The sequence below is a fragment of the Carlito syrichta genome, unplaced genomic scaffold (genome assembly GCF_000164805.1).
Source record: "Carlito syrichta isolate Samal-C Ts95f unplaced genomic scaffold, Tarsius_syrichta-2.0.1 Scaffold92612, whole genome shotgun sequence".
NCBI classification, from domain to species: Eukaryota; Metazoa; Chordata; class Mammalia; order Primates; family Tarsiidae; genus Carlito; species Carlito syrichta.
In genome coordinates, this window is record NW_007036708.1 from 63,786 (window position 1) to 77,980 (window position 14,195).

At 47.4% G+C, this 14,195-nt stretch overlaps 1 protein-coding gene across 7 annotated transcripts in view; it reads left to right on the forward strand.

Annotated features, from left to right (window-relative positions):
* DYSF (dysferlin) overlaps positions 1–14,195 on the forward strand; it is a 233,776-nt gene that overhangs the window by 63,785 nt on the left and 155,796 nt on the right. For all 7 annotated transcript variants that reach the window (XM_008060561.1, XM_008060554.1, XM_008060576.1 and 4 more), the window contains 4 exons: positions 644–694; positions 3,549–3,579; positions 4,155–4,270; positions 12,530–12,656. In XM_008060561.1, the coding sequence (XP_008058752.1) occupies positions 644–694; positions 3,549–3,579; positions 4,155–4,270; positions 12,530–12,656 (325 nt within the window). The remainder of the gene's footprint in view (positions 1–643; positions 695–3,548; positions 3,580–4,154; positions 4,271–12,529; positions 12,657–14,195) is intronic.

Genomic DNA, 14,195 nt, shown 5'->3' on the forward strand with positions numbered 1-14,195 from the left:
GAGAGAGAGAGAGAGAGAGAGAGAGAGAGAGAGAGAGAGATTGAGAGAGAGAGAGAGAGACAGGGAGGGAGAAGGAGAGAGAGGGAGAGAGAGAAAAGTGTTTAAGGTCCGGCAATACCTGATGCGAACTGACTCACAGTCAGGCTCTGCTGGTCCCCGCAGCCCTGGGGAGACCCTACTGCTCAGCATCCCCTGGGAGCATCAGGTCAGGGTCCTTACACTTGCTGCAGTGGACATTTTAGTTATCGGCTTATCTTGTTTGTCCTTGTGCCTGCTTCTGACCACGATTTTCTTTCTCTGGGCCTTAGCACTTCCCTCAGCCCCCTCTGAAAGGCACAGCAATCTCGTGCCTGCAGGTGTTGGCTCTGGAACGAAACCATCTGGATCCCAGCCCTGCCTGTGCCATTGAGGGGTTGTGTGGCTCTGTACAAGTCCTTCATCTCTCTGTGCCTCTATTTCTTCATCTGTGTAATGGGAATAGTGATAGTACCTACTCACGGGGACCTGGTTGCTTAGAACAATCTCTGGATCTAAGTGTGAGGCATTGGCTGTTATTACTTGGGAGGGAGGAGCTATTGGGCTGCCTCTGTCTGGGTCACATTTTTACTTGTCAATGTGAGTTTTCAATGGTCTTTTCTTCCAGGTGGTAGACTCCCGTTCCCTCAGGACAGATGCTCTCCTTGGGGAGTTCCGGGTAATTGTTTATTTCTATGAAAGCAGTCAGTTTTTACTTCTCCGTGTTGGGAAAATATAATTTAAAAACACCCCTCAAACCCCCTCCGCAAAATCTCCTTCCATCTCAGAACGCTCCTCTGAGAAACAGAGGACAAGGAAAACCCGTTTCTTGCTGAGGAGGTATTGGCTAGAGTGTGATGCACATCACAGGGAATCCATAAGACACAGCAGAGACAGAAGGAGCCTCACCCTCCGCAGAGGTGCAGATCCAGCCCCTTCTGTCCTGCACGTGTTCTCAAGATCGGCAGGCTAGTCCTTACATCAGGGACCTTGACAGCGCCACGGGTCACCTAGAGTTCATCCTGGGTGCCACTGGTCATTAGGGTGACCATCCATGCTAGAGAATTTACTTTATCCAAAGGAAAATACAAAATCAAACTCAGATCCATGACAGTAGGTAGTTTCCCAACTCAGAGCAAGGCACCTACTGAAGTTAGGCCCCTGCCTTTCCACAGAAGCCGAGAGGTCCGGGTACCATCTTCCTTGGTGTTTCCATTTAGAGAGATGGCTCCTATGTCCTTGAGAGAGACACCCTGTATCATAAAGCTGACAAAAGGCTCGTTTAGTTTCTAAAACGATAGGTTTCAAAGACACAGGGAAAGTACTTATATTTACACATATTCTGAGGTAAATGTTCTAACAAAAAGAGACGGGAGGGAAGTCCCTTCCCTTATTTCCAATAGGCGGTATTAAGCCCCTTATTGATATTTTATTATTTATTTGAGTCGGGGCCTCACTCTGTCACCCAGGCTGCAGTGTCCTGGCATGATCACAACAGTCATGGCTCACCTCAGCCTCCACCTCCTCGGTTCAGGTGATTCTTCTTCGGCATCCTGAGTAGCCAGGACTATAGATGCGGGCCACCACATCCCACTAATTGATTTTTGTAGAGATGAGATTTTGCTATGTTGCCCAGGCTGGTCTTGAACTCCTGGGCTCAAGAAGTGTTGGGATTACAGGCATGAGCCACCGCGCCTGGCCCCCTTATCTTTAATTTGCATTTATCCCTACATCTGGGAAACAGCGTGGGGTTTGAGTTTAGGCAGCCTTCCTCTTAACTCTGATCATCGAGAGCCAGCGAGACTGGCACTCTCTGCCCTGACCTCACCTTCACTCTGATTGGGAGTGGAGTTCAAATGTGGACCCCTGGAAGATGGAGGGGCAGTGAGGGAGGGGGAGCCTGACGCGGCCTGTTCACTTGCCCCAAACAGTCCTGAAGTGAGTAATCTTCTTCAGAAAACCTCTGTACAATTCACCTCATGGGATGGATTTAAGATGACATAAAGTAAACTAGCAATTACACAGCAAAGGAGAGCTGAGTGGTGTTTTAATGTAGTTTAATGTAATTATCATCGATTGATTTTCTTATTTTAGAAACTTCAAGGATTTATCAAAAGGAAAGAAAGAGCACTCTTTTTTGTTTTGAGATGGGATCTTGCTCTGTCATGCAGGCTGGTGCAGCAGTGACATAATCATAGATCACTGTAGCCGCCAACTCCTGGGTTCAAGGGATCCTCCCACCTCAGCCACACGAGTAGCAGAGACTTATTTTAACCTGCCCCTGCTATCCAAATAAATAATGCCTCCCTTCTCTGGGAAGTAATTGTAAGATAAAAAACTGTTTTTTTTTTTTAAGAATGGGTTTGAGTCTGAGTCATTCTTTTTTTAAATTTTTAAAATTTTAATTTTTAATTAATTTATTTATTATAAAGATGTGGGGTACAATTAAGAGTTAGTTATATAAACACCGATCATGCAGGTACCCTTGTTGATGGGCTATGCCCTTCCCTCCCCTAGCAATTTCTTTCAACTGCCAATCCCACCTCCCTCCCCTGACAGTTTCCCACTACTGCCAATCGCTTTCTTATAGCATTATTATTGTTCAAGGTCAGCTTATGAGTGAGAACATATGGAACTCAGTTCTTTGTTTCTGTGATAAATCACTGAGTATGATCGTGAGTCATTCTTTAACCAATGAAATCTTATGTTTTGAGTCTAATCTTTACAGTTTTGCTCTGAGAACTCAAGGGTTAAATTAAACAAATTATGTTTTCTAATTTTACAAGTAATCTATAGACTCTATTTTTTAGAGCAGTTTTAGGTTCCCAGCAACAATTGAGTGGAAAGTGCAGAGAGCTCCCATAATACTCCCTTCTTTCCTCCCCCCAACCCCCTGAAGCCATTTCACTATCATCATCCCAGTAACCTAGGATTTTTTTTTTTTTTTTTTTTTTTTTGAATTGGAGTCTCACTCTGTCGCCCAGACTGGAGTGCAGTGGCTGCTCCCGGCCACCGAAGCCTCGACCTGCTGGGCTCCAGTGATCCTTCCGCCTCAGCCTTCCGAATAGCCAGAATTACAGGCATGCGCTACCATGCCTGGCTGATTTTTTGATTTATTGTAGAGATGAGGTCTCGCCTGTCCAGGCGGATCTCGAACCCATGGGCTCAGGCATTCCACTCACCTCAGCCTCCCAAAGGCGTAGGATTACAGGCTGAGCCACCGAGCCTGGCTTAGGATTTTTAAAATAGAAAATTATAAAGCATATAATAATAGAAATAGAGAATAGTAACCAATTAAGAATCACACAAATTTACCATGCAGAGATAGCACAGTTATCATTTTGTTATATTTCCTCTTTCTTTGCTCTACGTAAGCATACTTTACCAAGATGGCATTCAAACATATTCTGCCTTCTTGAATGTTTCCAAATGTTTTTCAAGAAATTGATTTTCATGGGATCATCTCATGCATGTCCTTTCTTTAATGCCACAGTGGCAAGGGTTTGATTTGTGTCTTTTCTCTTTGATTGCAGATGGACGTGGGCACCATTTACAGAGAGCCTCGTGAGTTCTCACCACTTCAGCCATATCCTTGTCTTCTGGTTTTGGAGGCTGACTGGGGACACCCATTCGGGACCCTCACTCTTCCTCCCGGTGGTTTTAGAATTTAGAGATGGGAAGAGAGGCAGGTATTCATCCTCTAAGTGAACAGACCCTCAGGAGGGTCAAACCCTCAACTGTGTTTCAGCTGGCCTTTCAGGTATGATAAATCTGGAAGGCTCAGCAAGGGTTACTGGAGACTGGATTCACCTCAGAAAGGGACAGGCCATCTGGGTGATGAGTTCAAGATTTTGTCTCGCCCTGGTTTCTGGTCTGGTCTGGTTACTTCCTGAGAGAGAGGAAATGACCTTGGATTTAGCTCTGGTGGCCTCTCTTATAGGGGTTTCTGTTAGTATCTTTGACTCTGACCCACAAGAACACTCAAAATACCTTCTGTTTCTAGAATTGGAGTCCTGCCTCCACGTCCCAGTGAATGAGTCCTTTATCTCACCCTATGTGGTCCATCACAGGCTCTTGGATGTGGTTGTAGACTTGGGTCTTCCAAATCTGGGTTCACCAGTGGATATTGTCTCTTTTAGGACATGCCTATCTCAGGAAGTGGCTGCTGCTCTCAGACCCTGATGAATTCTCTGCTGGAGCCAGAGGCTACCTGAAAGCAAGCCTCTGTGTGCTGGGGCCTGGAGACGAAGCCCCTGTGAGTACATTTCCCTGGGTCCTCCCGAGAGTGCCCTTCATAGCACCTGGTGGTGGAGGCACCAAACGAAAAACAAAAACTTAATTTTTTTTCTGATTAAAAAAATACAGGAAAATTAATGAGAAATGTAGAACATGCAGAAAAGTATAAATAAAAACGGAATCACTCATAATTCTTCCACTCAGAGAAGACCATTATTAACATCTTATTGCACATCCCTCCAGAAGAATACACATGCATATGTTTTTCTTTTTGCAAAAGTGAAATCATTATGTATATATATTGTATTGCAAGCTACCTTGTACTGCCTAAGGATATATCATTATTATCTCTCCATGACGGTAAGTAAAGTTTTACGTTGGAGGTGGTGAGAGTGAGAAACGTGTTTGGAGTTGGGTAGCACCAGCATCTTTGTGTGTTTGAGAAGAGGAGAAAAGATTTGGAGTCATTGTTAGGGACAAGGAATGAGGAGTTAGACTGAAGCAAAAGGATTTCTGGGCAGACAGAAGGGCGCCCACTCTGGTTTGGACACTTTGTTTTCAGTAGGGTCACTTGCCTCATGATACTCAGCAGCTGAGAGGCAGGCCAATGGTGGAGGTGTTGGGTGTGGGGGAGTGGTGAAGGTCAGGGGTGAGGTGAAGGTCAAGGATGCAGTATTGGGGCATCTGGAACCTGATTGATGGTGCTATGAGGGAGGATGAGGAGGATAAGGCCAAGAGCTGAGGAGGAGGACAGAGAATAGGAAGGACTAGGAAATGCACATATATTGAGTGCCTACTGTGTGCCAGCTCTGTGCTGGGTGCCATACTCTGTGTGAGTGGGAGGCTGGAGAAGGTGGATAGATTGGAAGCTGTCTTTAGAGAAGGGGTTTCTGACGTAAAGGTTTTGCTGGAGGATTGGTTGAGAGGCTGGAGAGGCTGGAGGTCTGAGATAGTGGCGGAGGGGAGGGAGATGAGTTGCTGTGGGAGGACGGGAACTGTGCTGGGGGATGGTCGTTGGCATGGGCATTGACATGCAGGATGACATGTGGGAGAATTGGGAATCAAATGGGCCAATTGTGAAGCAGGTGCAGGAATCGTCAAGGAAAGGTGAGTGGGTATTCTAAGATGGTGGACACCAGCAATGAGACCCAAGGACACCGGTTCAAGTGGATGGCATGGTCTCCAGGGAGGAAAGAAGGAGGAGCGCAGGCAGCTAGGAGCCAGCAAGGCGAGACCCCCACTTCCCAGCTGCGGCAGCCAGGAGTGGGAAAAGCAGGAGGGGAAGAGTGCATTTCCAGGGAGAAGAGTGTGAGGAGGTGAGGTTGTCCAGGGGAAGCCGAGTGGCTCTCTGGAGGAGGAGGACAAGTTCCATGTTAAGGATGGGGGTTTTGTACCCCACATCTTTATAATAATAATAAAAAAAGGATGGGGATTATTGGCTGATGGCAAGAGCTCAGGAAGTCACAGTGGGGAGGGCTCGTGAGGGGGAACCCAGTGCTGGGCAGGGGTCCAAAGGAGCCCAAGTGGGCCATTGCCACCCCAGGGCCCCATAAAGTCCAGCCCTGGCCCCCTGAAGCCTGTCTCTCCAGACGTTTTGCCTTCTTGTTTCTTCTATATGGCATCTCTGAATCTATTATCTTTTCCAAAAATGCCCCTTTTTCCTCTTCCCATTAATTGCAACCTTGTTTTCCCCTGATGAAGCCACTTCTCTTGAAATCAACTCAGGAGGAAGCCCCTGTTTTCTGTCCCTGCCCGCTGCCCTCCCCTGACATTGCTATCTCTTCATGTTCCCATGGTCATCACCACACACTGGCTCCTTGGTCACATGGACATGCTGGTTGGGCGAATGCCGGTTTCTGTTTCCCAATGCAACTGGGCCCTGGATGCTGCTGCTTTTACGTGGGGTTGGTTTACTCCGTATCCCCTAATTGGTGGCTGTTCCCAGACCTTCCTATCTCTCCTAAGCTCCAACCTCAACTTCCTCAGAAGAGGCAGAGCTGCACAGTGTGGGTGGCGTGAACTCCTGAAGATCCCTGGGCCCTCAGCTCACCTCCCGTCTTCAGCTGTCTTCCTCTCTTCCTCCACTCCTCCTTTCTCCACTGTTCTTTTTTTCTGGTTATGGGCTCATGTCCTCCGCCGCCTTGTTCGGGCTTCGCTTTCGGATCTCTCCTGGTCCCCCTCCCTTGCCTCCTGTCCTTTGATCTGTACCAGGCTCAAGATCTCCTCATCCTGAAACATCTCCCTTTGACCCATTTCTCCCCATCCCTCCTCGTCAATGGCCGTCCTCTTTCTCCTTCCTTCTAGTCGCCACCAACTTTGTGAAAGAGTGCATGTCCCCTCTTCTCCACTCCTTCATTGGCTGCTCCTTCTTCTCTTCCAGTGGATTCCTTCTGATTCCCATGCTCCCAGGGCCACTCGTGGAAAGCTCACCTGTTGCCACCATCTGGGAGCTCTCCTCTGTCTTGAATCTGTACCATGGTTCCTGTGTCTGATCCTGGAACCCAAGCCTTATTTGAAATTCTCTCCTCCCTTTGCATTCATGACTCTCCTGACTCTTCCCCTTCCGCTTTCTAAAGGTTTTTCCGATTCAATGGGTCAGTTCAGTTTCTCTCCCTGTTTCTTTGCCGTGTCCTAGCCCCTCACCGTTGAGGAGTACGTCTCTCTTTTTTTGTTTGTCTTCTTTCTTTCTCTCTCTTTTTTTAATTATAAAGATGTGGGGTACAATTCAGGGCTAGGTATACAAACGTTGATCATGCAGGCGTCCTTGTTGATGAGGTGTGCCCCTCCCTCCCCTAGCTGTTTCCCTCAACTGCCAATCCCACCCCTCCTCTCCTGACAGTTTCCCACTACTGCCAATCCCTTTCTTATAGTATTATAATTGTTCAAGCTCCGCTTATGAGTGAGAACATATGGTACTCTGTTCTTTGCTTCTGTGATAGATCACTGAGTATGATCAACTCTGAGATGTGTCAGTTGCGCATTTCCAGCCTGGATCTTCTAAGCTCCAGATACTCAGACCTAGTAATAAAGCCACATTAATGGGTCTCTTCGCCCCTCTAACTTAACACAGGATAGCTCAGTATCACTTGCTGTCCACTGCTCACACCCACTTCCCATCCTATAGTGGGTGACATCTTAGGAAATGGCAGTGTCATCTACTTAATCCCCCAAGCCAGAGGCCAGAGTTTCTTTTTTCATCCCTCCGTCCCCATGCAAGCAGTCTGCCATTCTTGTTGGCACAAAGACCTCATGCACCATCTCCTTTTTCCCATCCCAAGACCAGAGTCCAAGGTCAGGTTCCCACCATCTCTTACCTGGGTCTCTGTGTGAATTAAGGTATAGAATCAGTTGGTGTAGCAAAGATGCCCCAAATAATAGGCCTTAAGGAATATAGACGTTCCTCTCTCAGAAATGCCTGGGTAGGCAGTCCAGAGTTGGCATGGTGCTTTCACAGTGACCAGAGACCTAGGCTCCTGGTCTTTGCTCCACTATCATGCAGCTTCTATCTTATGGCCCAGGATGGCTGCCCACTTCCCATCACTGTGCCTGTATTCCATTTGGTGGAATGAGAGAAAAGGACGATGAAGGTCACCTCTCTTCCTCCAAAGCCATGACCCAGAAATTGTACACACTCCTGCTCAAGTCTCAGTGACCAGAAGTTAGTCACGCGGCCACATCTAATTACCAGGGAGCTTGGGATATATGGTCCATCTTACTGATGCCCAGCTAAAAATGGGGGGTTCTTTAACTAAAGGAAACAGAAGGTAATGGATTTGGGGGGGTCAACTAGCAGTTTCTGCCACTTCCTCCTAACTTCTTCCTGTCCTCTGAGATATCTCTGATCTTATATCTTTCCAGCTATCCCTACCTTATTGCCAAAGTCATCTTCTTTAAACCCAGGCAGAATTATGTGAGTCTCCTCTTAAAAAATGCCCAGTTACTCCCCATTGTTTGTAGGATGCAGTTCAAAATCCTTAACACGACATCCAAAGCCCTTGACAATTTGGCCTCAGTCTAATTTCCTCGTCCCGTTTCCCATTATGTACCTCCATGGACCCAGGCTGTGGGCACACCAGGTGAGGCGACTCTTTCCAGAATGCTCTTCCATCCTTCTCCTGCCTTTTCACCTGCTGGAATGCCTTCTCTCTCTCTGCCTACCAAAAGCCAGTTTGTTCTTCAAGACTCAGTTCAGATGCTGTTTCCTCCATGAAGCCCACCTTGTCCTCCAGGGAAATTTATTGGTTTTACCTTTGGGCCACCACCCAGCCCTTGGTTAATCTAGTTAGTTTATGCGACTATCTCTATCCCTGAGATGCGGTTTCTTGATGATGGAGACAATATGGCAAATGATCTCTTTTCTTGCCCTTCTTGCCTAGTAGTGCAGGTCTTGTACACAGTGGGTGCTCAATCAGTGCTTGTTGTCTGGGAGAACGGACCCTTTTATGGACGTTGGAAAGATGATTGTACAGAACAAATCCCTTCGGGGGCACTTGTGTGATATGGGCATTCTGGAGTTGAGCATTTGGCTGCAAGGATTCTGAAGCAAATTTTCACATGTCAAGTGTGGACAGAGTGAGAAGTGGGGCGAGGTTAGTCCGGGCAGCTTTCCAAGGAGCGGCTGCTGGACACAGCCTGACCTTGCCACTCTCCTGTCCCCTCACCACCCACTTGCCCAAGAGCAGTTGTGCAGGTCTCTGGTCTGTTTCTCTGACTGCCAAGTTCCCCGCACGCGAGAGACTCTGCAGTGAGTTGCTTCCTCTCTCTGGGTGCCTTCCAGCTGGTGCTCATTGTCCAGGTCTCAAGCTGGCAGGTCTTTCTGACTACCCCTCAGCAGAGTTACAAGCCTCCTTGCTCTGTTCTCTCCAAGCACATAGATTCTGCCTCTAGCCCGTGTTAACTCTCATCTTTCTTACCTTTTTAAAAATTTAGTTATTTTTTTAAACTTTATTTTATTTTAAAATTGTGGGGTAAAATTCGGGGTTAGGCATACAAATATTCATTGTGCAGGTACCCTTGTTGATGAGGTGTGCCCCTCTTCCCCGGGCAGATTTCGACTACTGTCAATCCTACCTCCCCCCCTCTCCCCCCCGCAGTTTCTCGCTACTGGCAATCCTTTTCCTATACTATTATGGCAGTTATTCAAGGTCCACTTATGAGTGAGAACATGTGATACTCAGTTCTTTGTTTTTGTGTAAGATCACTTAGTATTATAGACACTAATTCCATCCAGATTGCTGCAAAGTTCATGATTTTGTTCTTCTTTATGGATGTGTAATATTCCATTGTGTATATGTGCCACATTTTTTTTTGTTTTTGTTTTTGTTTTTTTTTTGAGTTGGAGTCTCACTCTCTTGCCCGGACTGGAGTGCAGTGGCCTCTCCCGGCCACCACAGCCTTGACCTGCTGGGCTCCGGCGATCCTTCCGCCTCAGCCTTCCAAATAGCTGGAACTATAGGCACGTGCTACCACGTCCGGCTAATTTTTGATTTATTGTAGAGATGAGGTCTCGCCAAGTTGCCCAGGCGGGTCTCGAACCCACAGGTTCAGGCAATCCACTCACCTCAGCCTCCCAAAGGTGCGGGATTACAGGCTGAGCCACCGAACTCAGCTTGTACCACATTTTAAAAAATCCAGTCCTCTTTTGATGGGCAGCATGGTTGGTTCCATGTTCTTGCTACTGTGAACAGTGCTAAACATAAAACCTCAAATCATAAGAGCCTTAGAAAATGCAGGAGACACTCTTATGGAAGTTGGAACTGGCACCCAATTCCTGATTAAAACCCGAAGTGCCCAAGCCATAAGAGATAAGATAGACAGATGGGACCTCATCAAACTGACAAGCTTCTGCAAAGCCAAAGAAACCATTAAGAGAGCAGGGAGACAGCCCACTGACTGGGAAAAAATATTTGCCAACTTTGTCTGACAAAGTCCTAACATCCAGGATCTACAAGGAACTCAAACGTGCTGGAAAAAACCAAACAAACAGCCCCATTACAAAGTGGGCAAAAGAAATGAATAGACAGTTCTTAAATGAAGACGTATGAGCAGACAACAGATACATAAAAAATGTTCAGCTTCACTAGTCATCAAGAAGATGCAAATTAAAACTATACTGAGATACCACCTAATTCCAGTCAAAATGGCCTACATCAATAACTAAAAAAATAACAGATGCTGGAGAGAATGTGGCGAAAAGGGAACACGTCTACACTGTTGGTGGGAGTGTAAACTAGTACAGCCTTTGTGGAAAACAGTGTGGTGATACTTAAAAGTTCTGAAAATTGACCTTCCATATACCCGGAAGAACTCAAATCACTCTATAAAAAAAATGCCTGCATATGTATGTTTATCATCTTTCTTATCTCTTTTTTTTAGATTAGAACATTTATTTAGAAAGTAAATGAGAGAGAGAGAGAGAGAGAGAGAGAGAGAGAGAGAGAGAGACAGAGAGAAAGAGAGAGAGAGAGAGAGAGAGAGAGAGAGAGAGAGAGATATCTTTCTTATCTTAAGTGAAGGCATTCTAGGACCTTGCACCCGGAGTGTAATCTGTGGACCAGCAGCATGGTCATAACTTGGGCACTTGTTGAATACAGAGTCTTGAGCCCCACTCTAGACACGCTGAACCAGAACATGCATTTTGATTGGAATGCACAGCAGTGGTCTAGAAAACACGGGTTCTCAATTTCTGTTGCCAATTGGAATTATCTGGCATGCTTTAAGAAACATTGCTTGTGTGGGTCCTCTCCCCCAGAAAATTCTGTTGTAATTGGTTTGGGGTCTTCATTGGTTGTTCCTTTTGGCTACCACCCAACCCTTTGTTAGTCTAATTAATGACTGTCTCCATCACTCAGAGATAGTTTCTTGATGAGGAGGACAATACAGCAAATATCTCTTTGAGCTCCTCTCTTGCCCAGTAGTGCAGGTCTTGTACACAGTAGGTACTCAACCAGTGCTTGTTGTGTAGGGGAATAGACACTTGTATGGATGCCAGGAAGATGATTATTTTCTTCTGATATGAGCTGAGGAGAATAAACACAGGATGAATCCCTTCATGGGCACTTGGGTGATGGCTCTGCTGGGGGATGGTCAGAAAGACCTCCCAGCTTGAGATCTGGACAATGAGCACCAGCTGGAGGGCGTCCAGGCAGAGGAGGCAGCTCACTCAGAGGCCCTTGTGTGTGGGGGAACGTGGCAGTTAGAGGAAAAGGTCAGAGATCTGGGTGGCTGCTTTTGGACTAGTGGGTGGCAAAGGGACAGGAGAGTGGTAGGGTCAGTGACCTGGCTCTCCAGGCGTTTCTATTCCATTTTTATTTTGGATTTGTGGATACACATGCATGTTCGCTACATGGACATATTGAGTAGTGGCGGGGATTGGGTTTCAGGTGGCCCATTCCCTCAGATAGTGAATATTGTGCCCCCTAGGTAATTTCTGAACTCTAGTTCCCCTCCCCCTTTATTGGTGTCCCCAGTGTCTATTACTTCTATGTTTGTGGCCATTTAATTCTCACGTGAGTGACAACATGCGGTGTTGGGCTTCCTGTTTCTGAGTCAGTTCACTTAGGATGAAGATCTCTGGCTCCATCCATGTGGCTGCAAAGGGCACGATTCCATTCTTTTTTATGGCTGCGTCCCTAGGTGCTTCTAATGTGTGGCCAAGTTTGAGACCCACTGCTCAAGGGGGGTGCCGTGAGGATTAAATGGCCACGTGCATATACATCATAAATGTTGGATGCTGTTTTTGTTACACTGTTCTGGGTAGAATACGCAGCACATGTTATAGCATGCTTAAAGGTCTGTTTTTCCTGCAAGATGGTGAACCCTGTGGGACAGGACCCTTAATCCCTTTTTCACCTTATTAACTGTATCCCTCACCCTTTGGTGCGATGCTGACACTTAGTAGGCACTCAGTACATACTTGTTGATTGAATGAAGACAGAGTGGCCAGCTTCGACTTCAGTCCCTATTGGACTATTTTTGGACCGGGGGAAGTGGGAAGGCGACATCATTGAATGCCTGTGTGTGCCACGTGCATTCATGTTGTCATTGAAGACAATCCTCCCACAGTTCTGGGAAGTTCATTTTATTGTCTCCACCGTACCGATGTGCAAGGTGAGTCTCAGGTCAGGGAGCTTGCTGGAGATCACGCAGTAGTAAGCAACAGAGCCAGAGCTGCTTACCTCAGGATGTGCCATTTAAGCAGTGTAAATCGAGCTCTCAGCAAAGGATGACGAAGCTGCTCAAGAGTGCACGAAGGAATCATGTTTGGTTTGCTTTGTAGCTGGAGAGAAAAGATCCCTCTGAAGACAAGGAGGACATCGAGAGCAACCTGCTCCGGCCGACAGGCGTGGCCCTCCGAGGAGCCCACTTCTGCCTGAAGGTCTTCAGGGCTGAAGACTTACCGCAGAGTGAGTCTGAAGGCCCCTCTGGGCGGGAGGCCTGCAGGAGGCTGCAGGGCCACTGGAGGGTGGGTCCTGGGCAGGGCGGGCGTGGTCAGCTCCCTGGGGAGAGGCCTCTGGCTTGTGGGTCCCGGGGGCCCTCTCTCAGCTCTGCCAGAGCCTTCTTCCCCCCAGGGGCTGCCCTCTGTCCTCTATCCATCTCCTCTTGGCTTGGCTTCCTGTCCCTGCTGGGCCCAGCTCTCTCTCCACTCTGCTGCCTGGGGGAGGCTCAAACTCTCTCTAGGTTTTCCAAGGATTTTTTCTGTACTTAATAACAGAAAAGCAATCAGAATGTCATGAAAAGCAATAAAAGCTGGTGGGTTACAATGATGCAAGAACTCTGGAGTAGCAGCTGACCCTGGGCTTCATTCCAGCATTCTCTGGGCTTGGTCTAGCTGTTTAGCTATTCTGTGGACCCATTTTCTTGGTTCTCACTGGGGAGACAGCACCATCTGGATTCTGTTCTGCTCTCAAGACTGACTTTCGCTGAGTTTTCCTCTGTGCATGGACGCCTCGGACCCAAGTGGCAGACCTGGGCTGGGAGCAGTTGCTGTAATGTTGAAAGGGTTTGAATGAAGGACTCCTGGGGCCCAGTGGAGAACTGCAGTCCACCGGGTGACCCACCAACCTAGTTTGCCTGGGTCTGTCCCGGTTTTAGCCCTGAAAGTCCCATGTCCTGGGAAATCCCTCAGTCACCAGCCAGTGGGGACAGTGAGTCATGCGGCTTGTGGCCATCTCCTTATCCTCCCAGGAAGGCCGGCGTGTCACTGCCTGGTTTCTCACAGTGTTGGGCCCAGTACTGGACCCACCAGGTGGGTTTAATAAATGCTGGGCAAATTTTGCTAAATATTCTAAGCTGTGGGTATCAACCTGGACTGACATTAGAATCACCAGGGGAGCTTGAAACAGTCCAGCTCTCACATCTGGCATTTTGGATGAACTCAGGTTGGGGTAGGGCTCAGAACTGGCTGGGCTTAAAGGCTCCTCAAGTGGTTCCATCGCACAACCCAGCTGAGAACCACTATTTTAGAGCGTCCAGTAGCATAACCAAGCAGGTCATTGTCCACAGTAGAGTCAGTGAGAACGTCTGCCACTTGGGACCCTGGTTTCAAGTTTTCCTTAAAGCTAATTGTTTGAGGGTTTCTGCTTTGACGACTGACATCACTGATTAAAATGGGTTCTTTCTGTACAATCTTGTTTGGACCAAAGTCATGGGGAAAGCCTTTCAATACATAATGGGTATTCAGTATTAGACTACATCCTTGAGATGTCCTGCATTCATTGGTTGCAGGACCGATGTAGAAGGAGGATAGTGAGCTTCCAGAGGGGCATGGACGATAAGAATGTTAGCTTTTCTTAAGTTGAAAGAGGTCTGTGTTGAATTCTCTGCAATGTTGCTTAAACATAAATAGGAAGCCGGGCTCGGTGACTCAGCCTGTAATCCCGCGCCCTTGGGAGGCTGAGGTGAGTGGATTGCCTGAGCCCGAGGGTTCAAGACCCGCCTGGGCA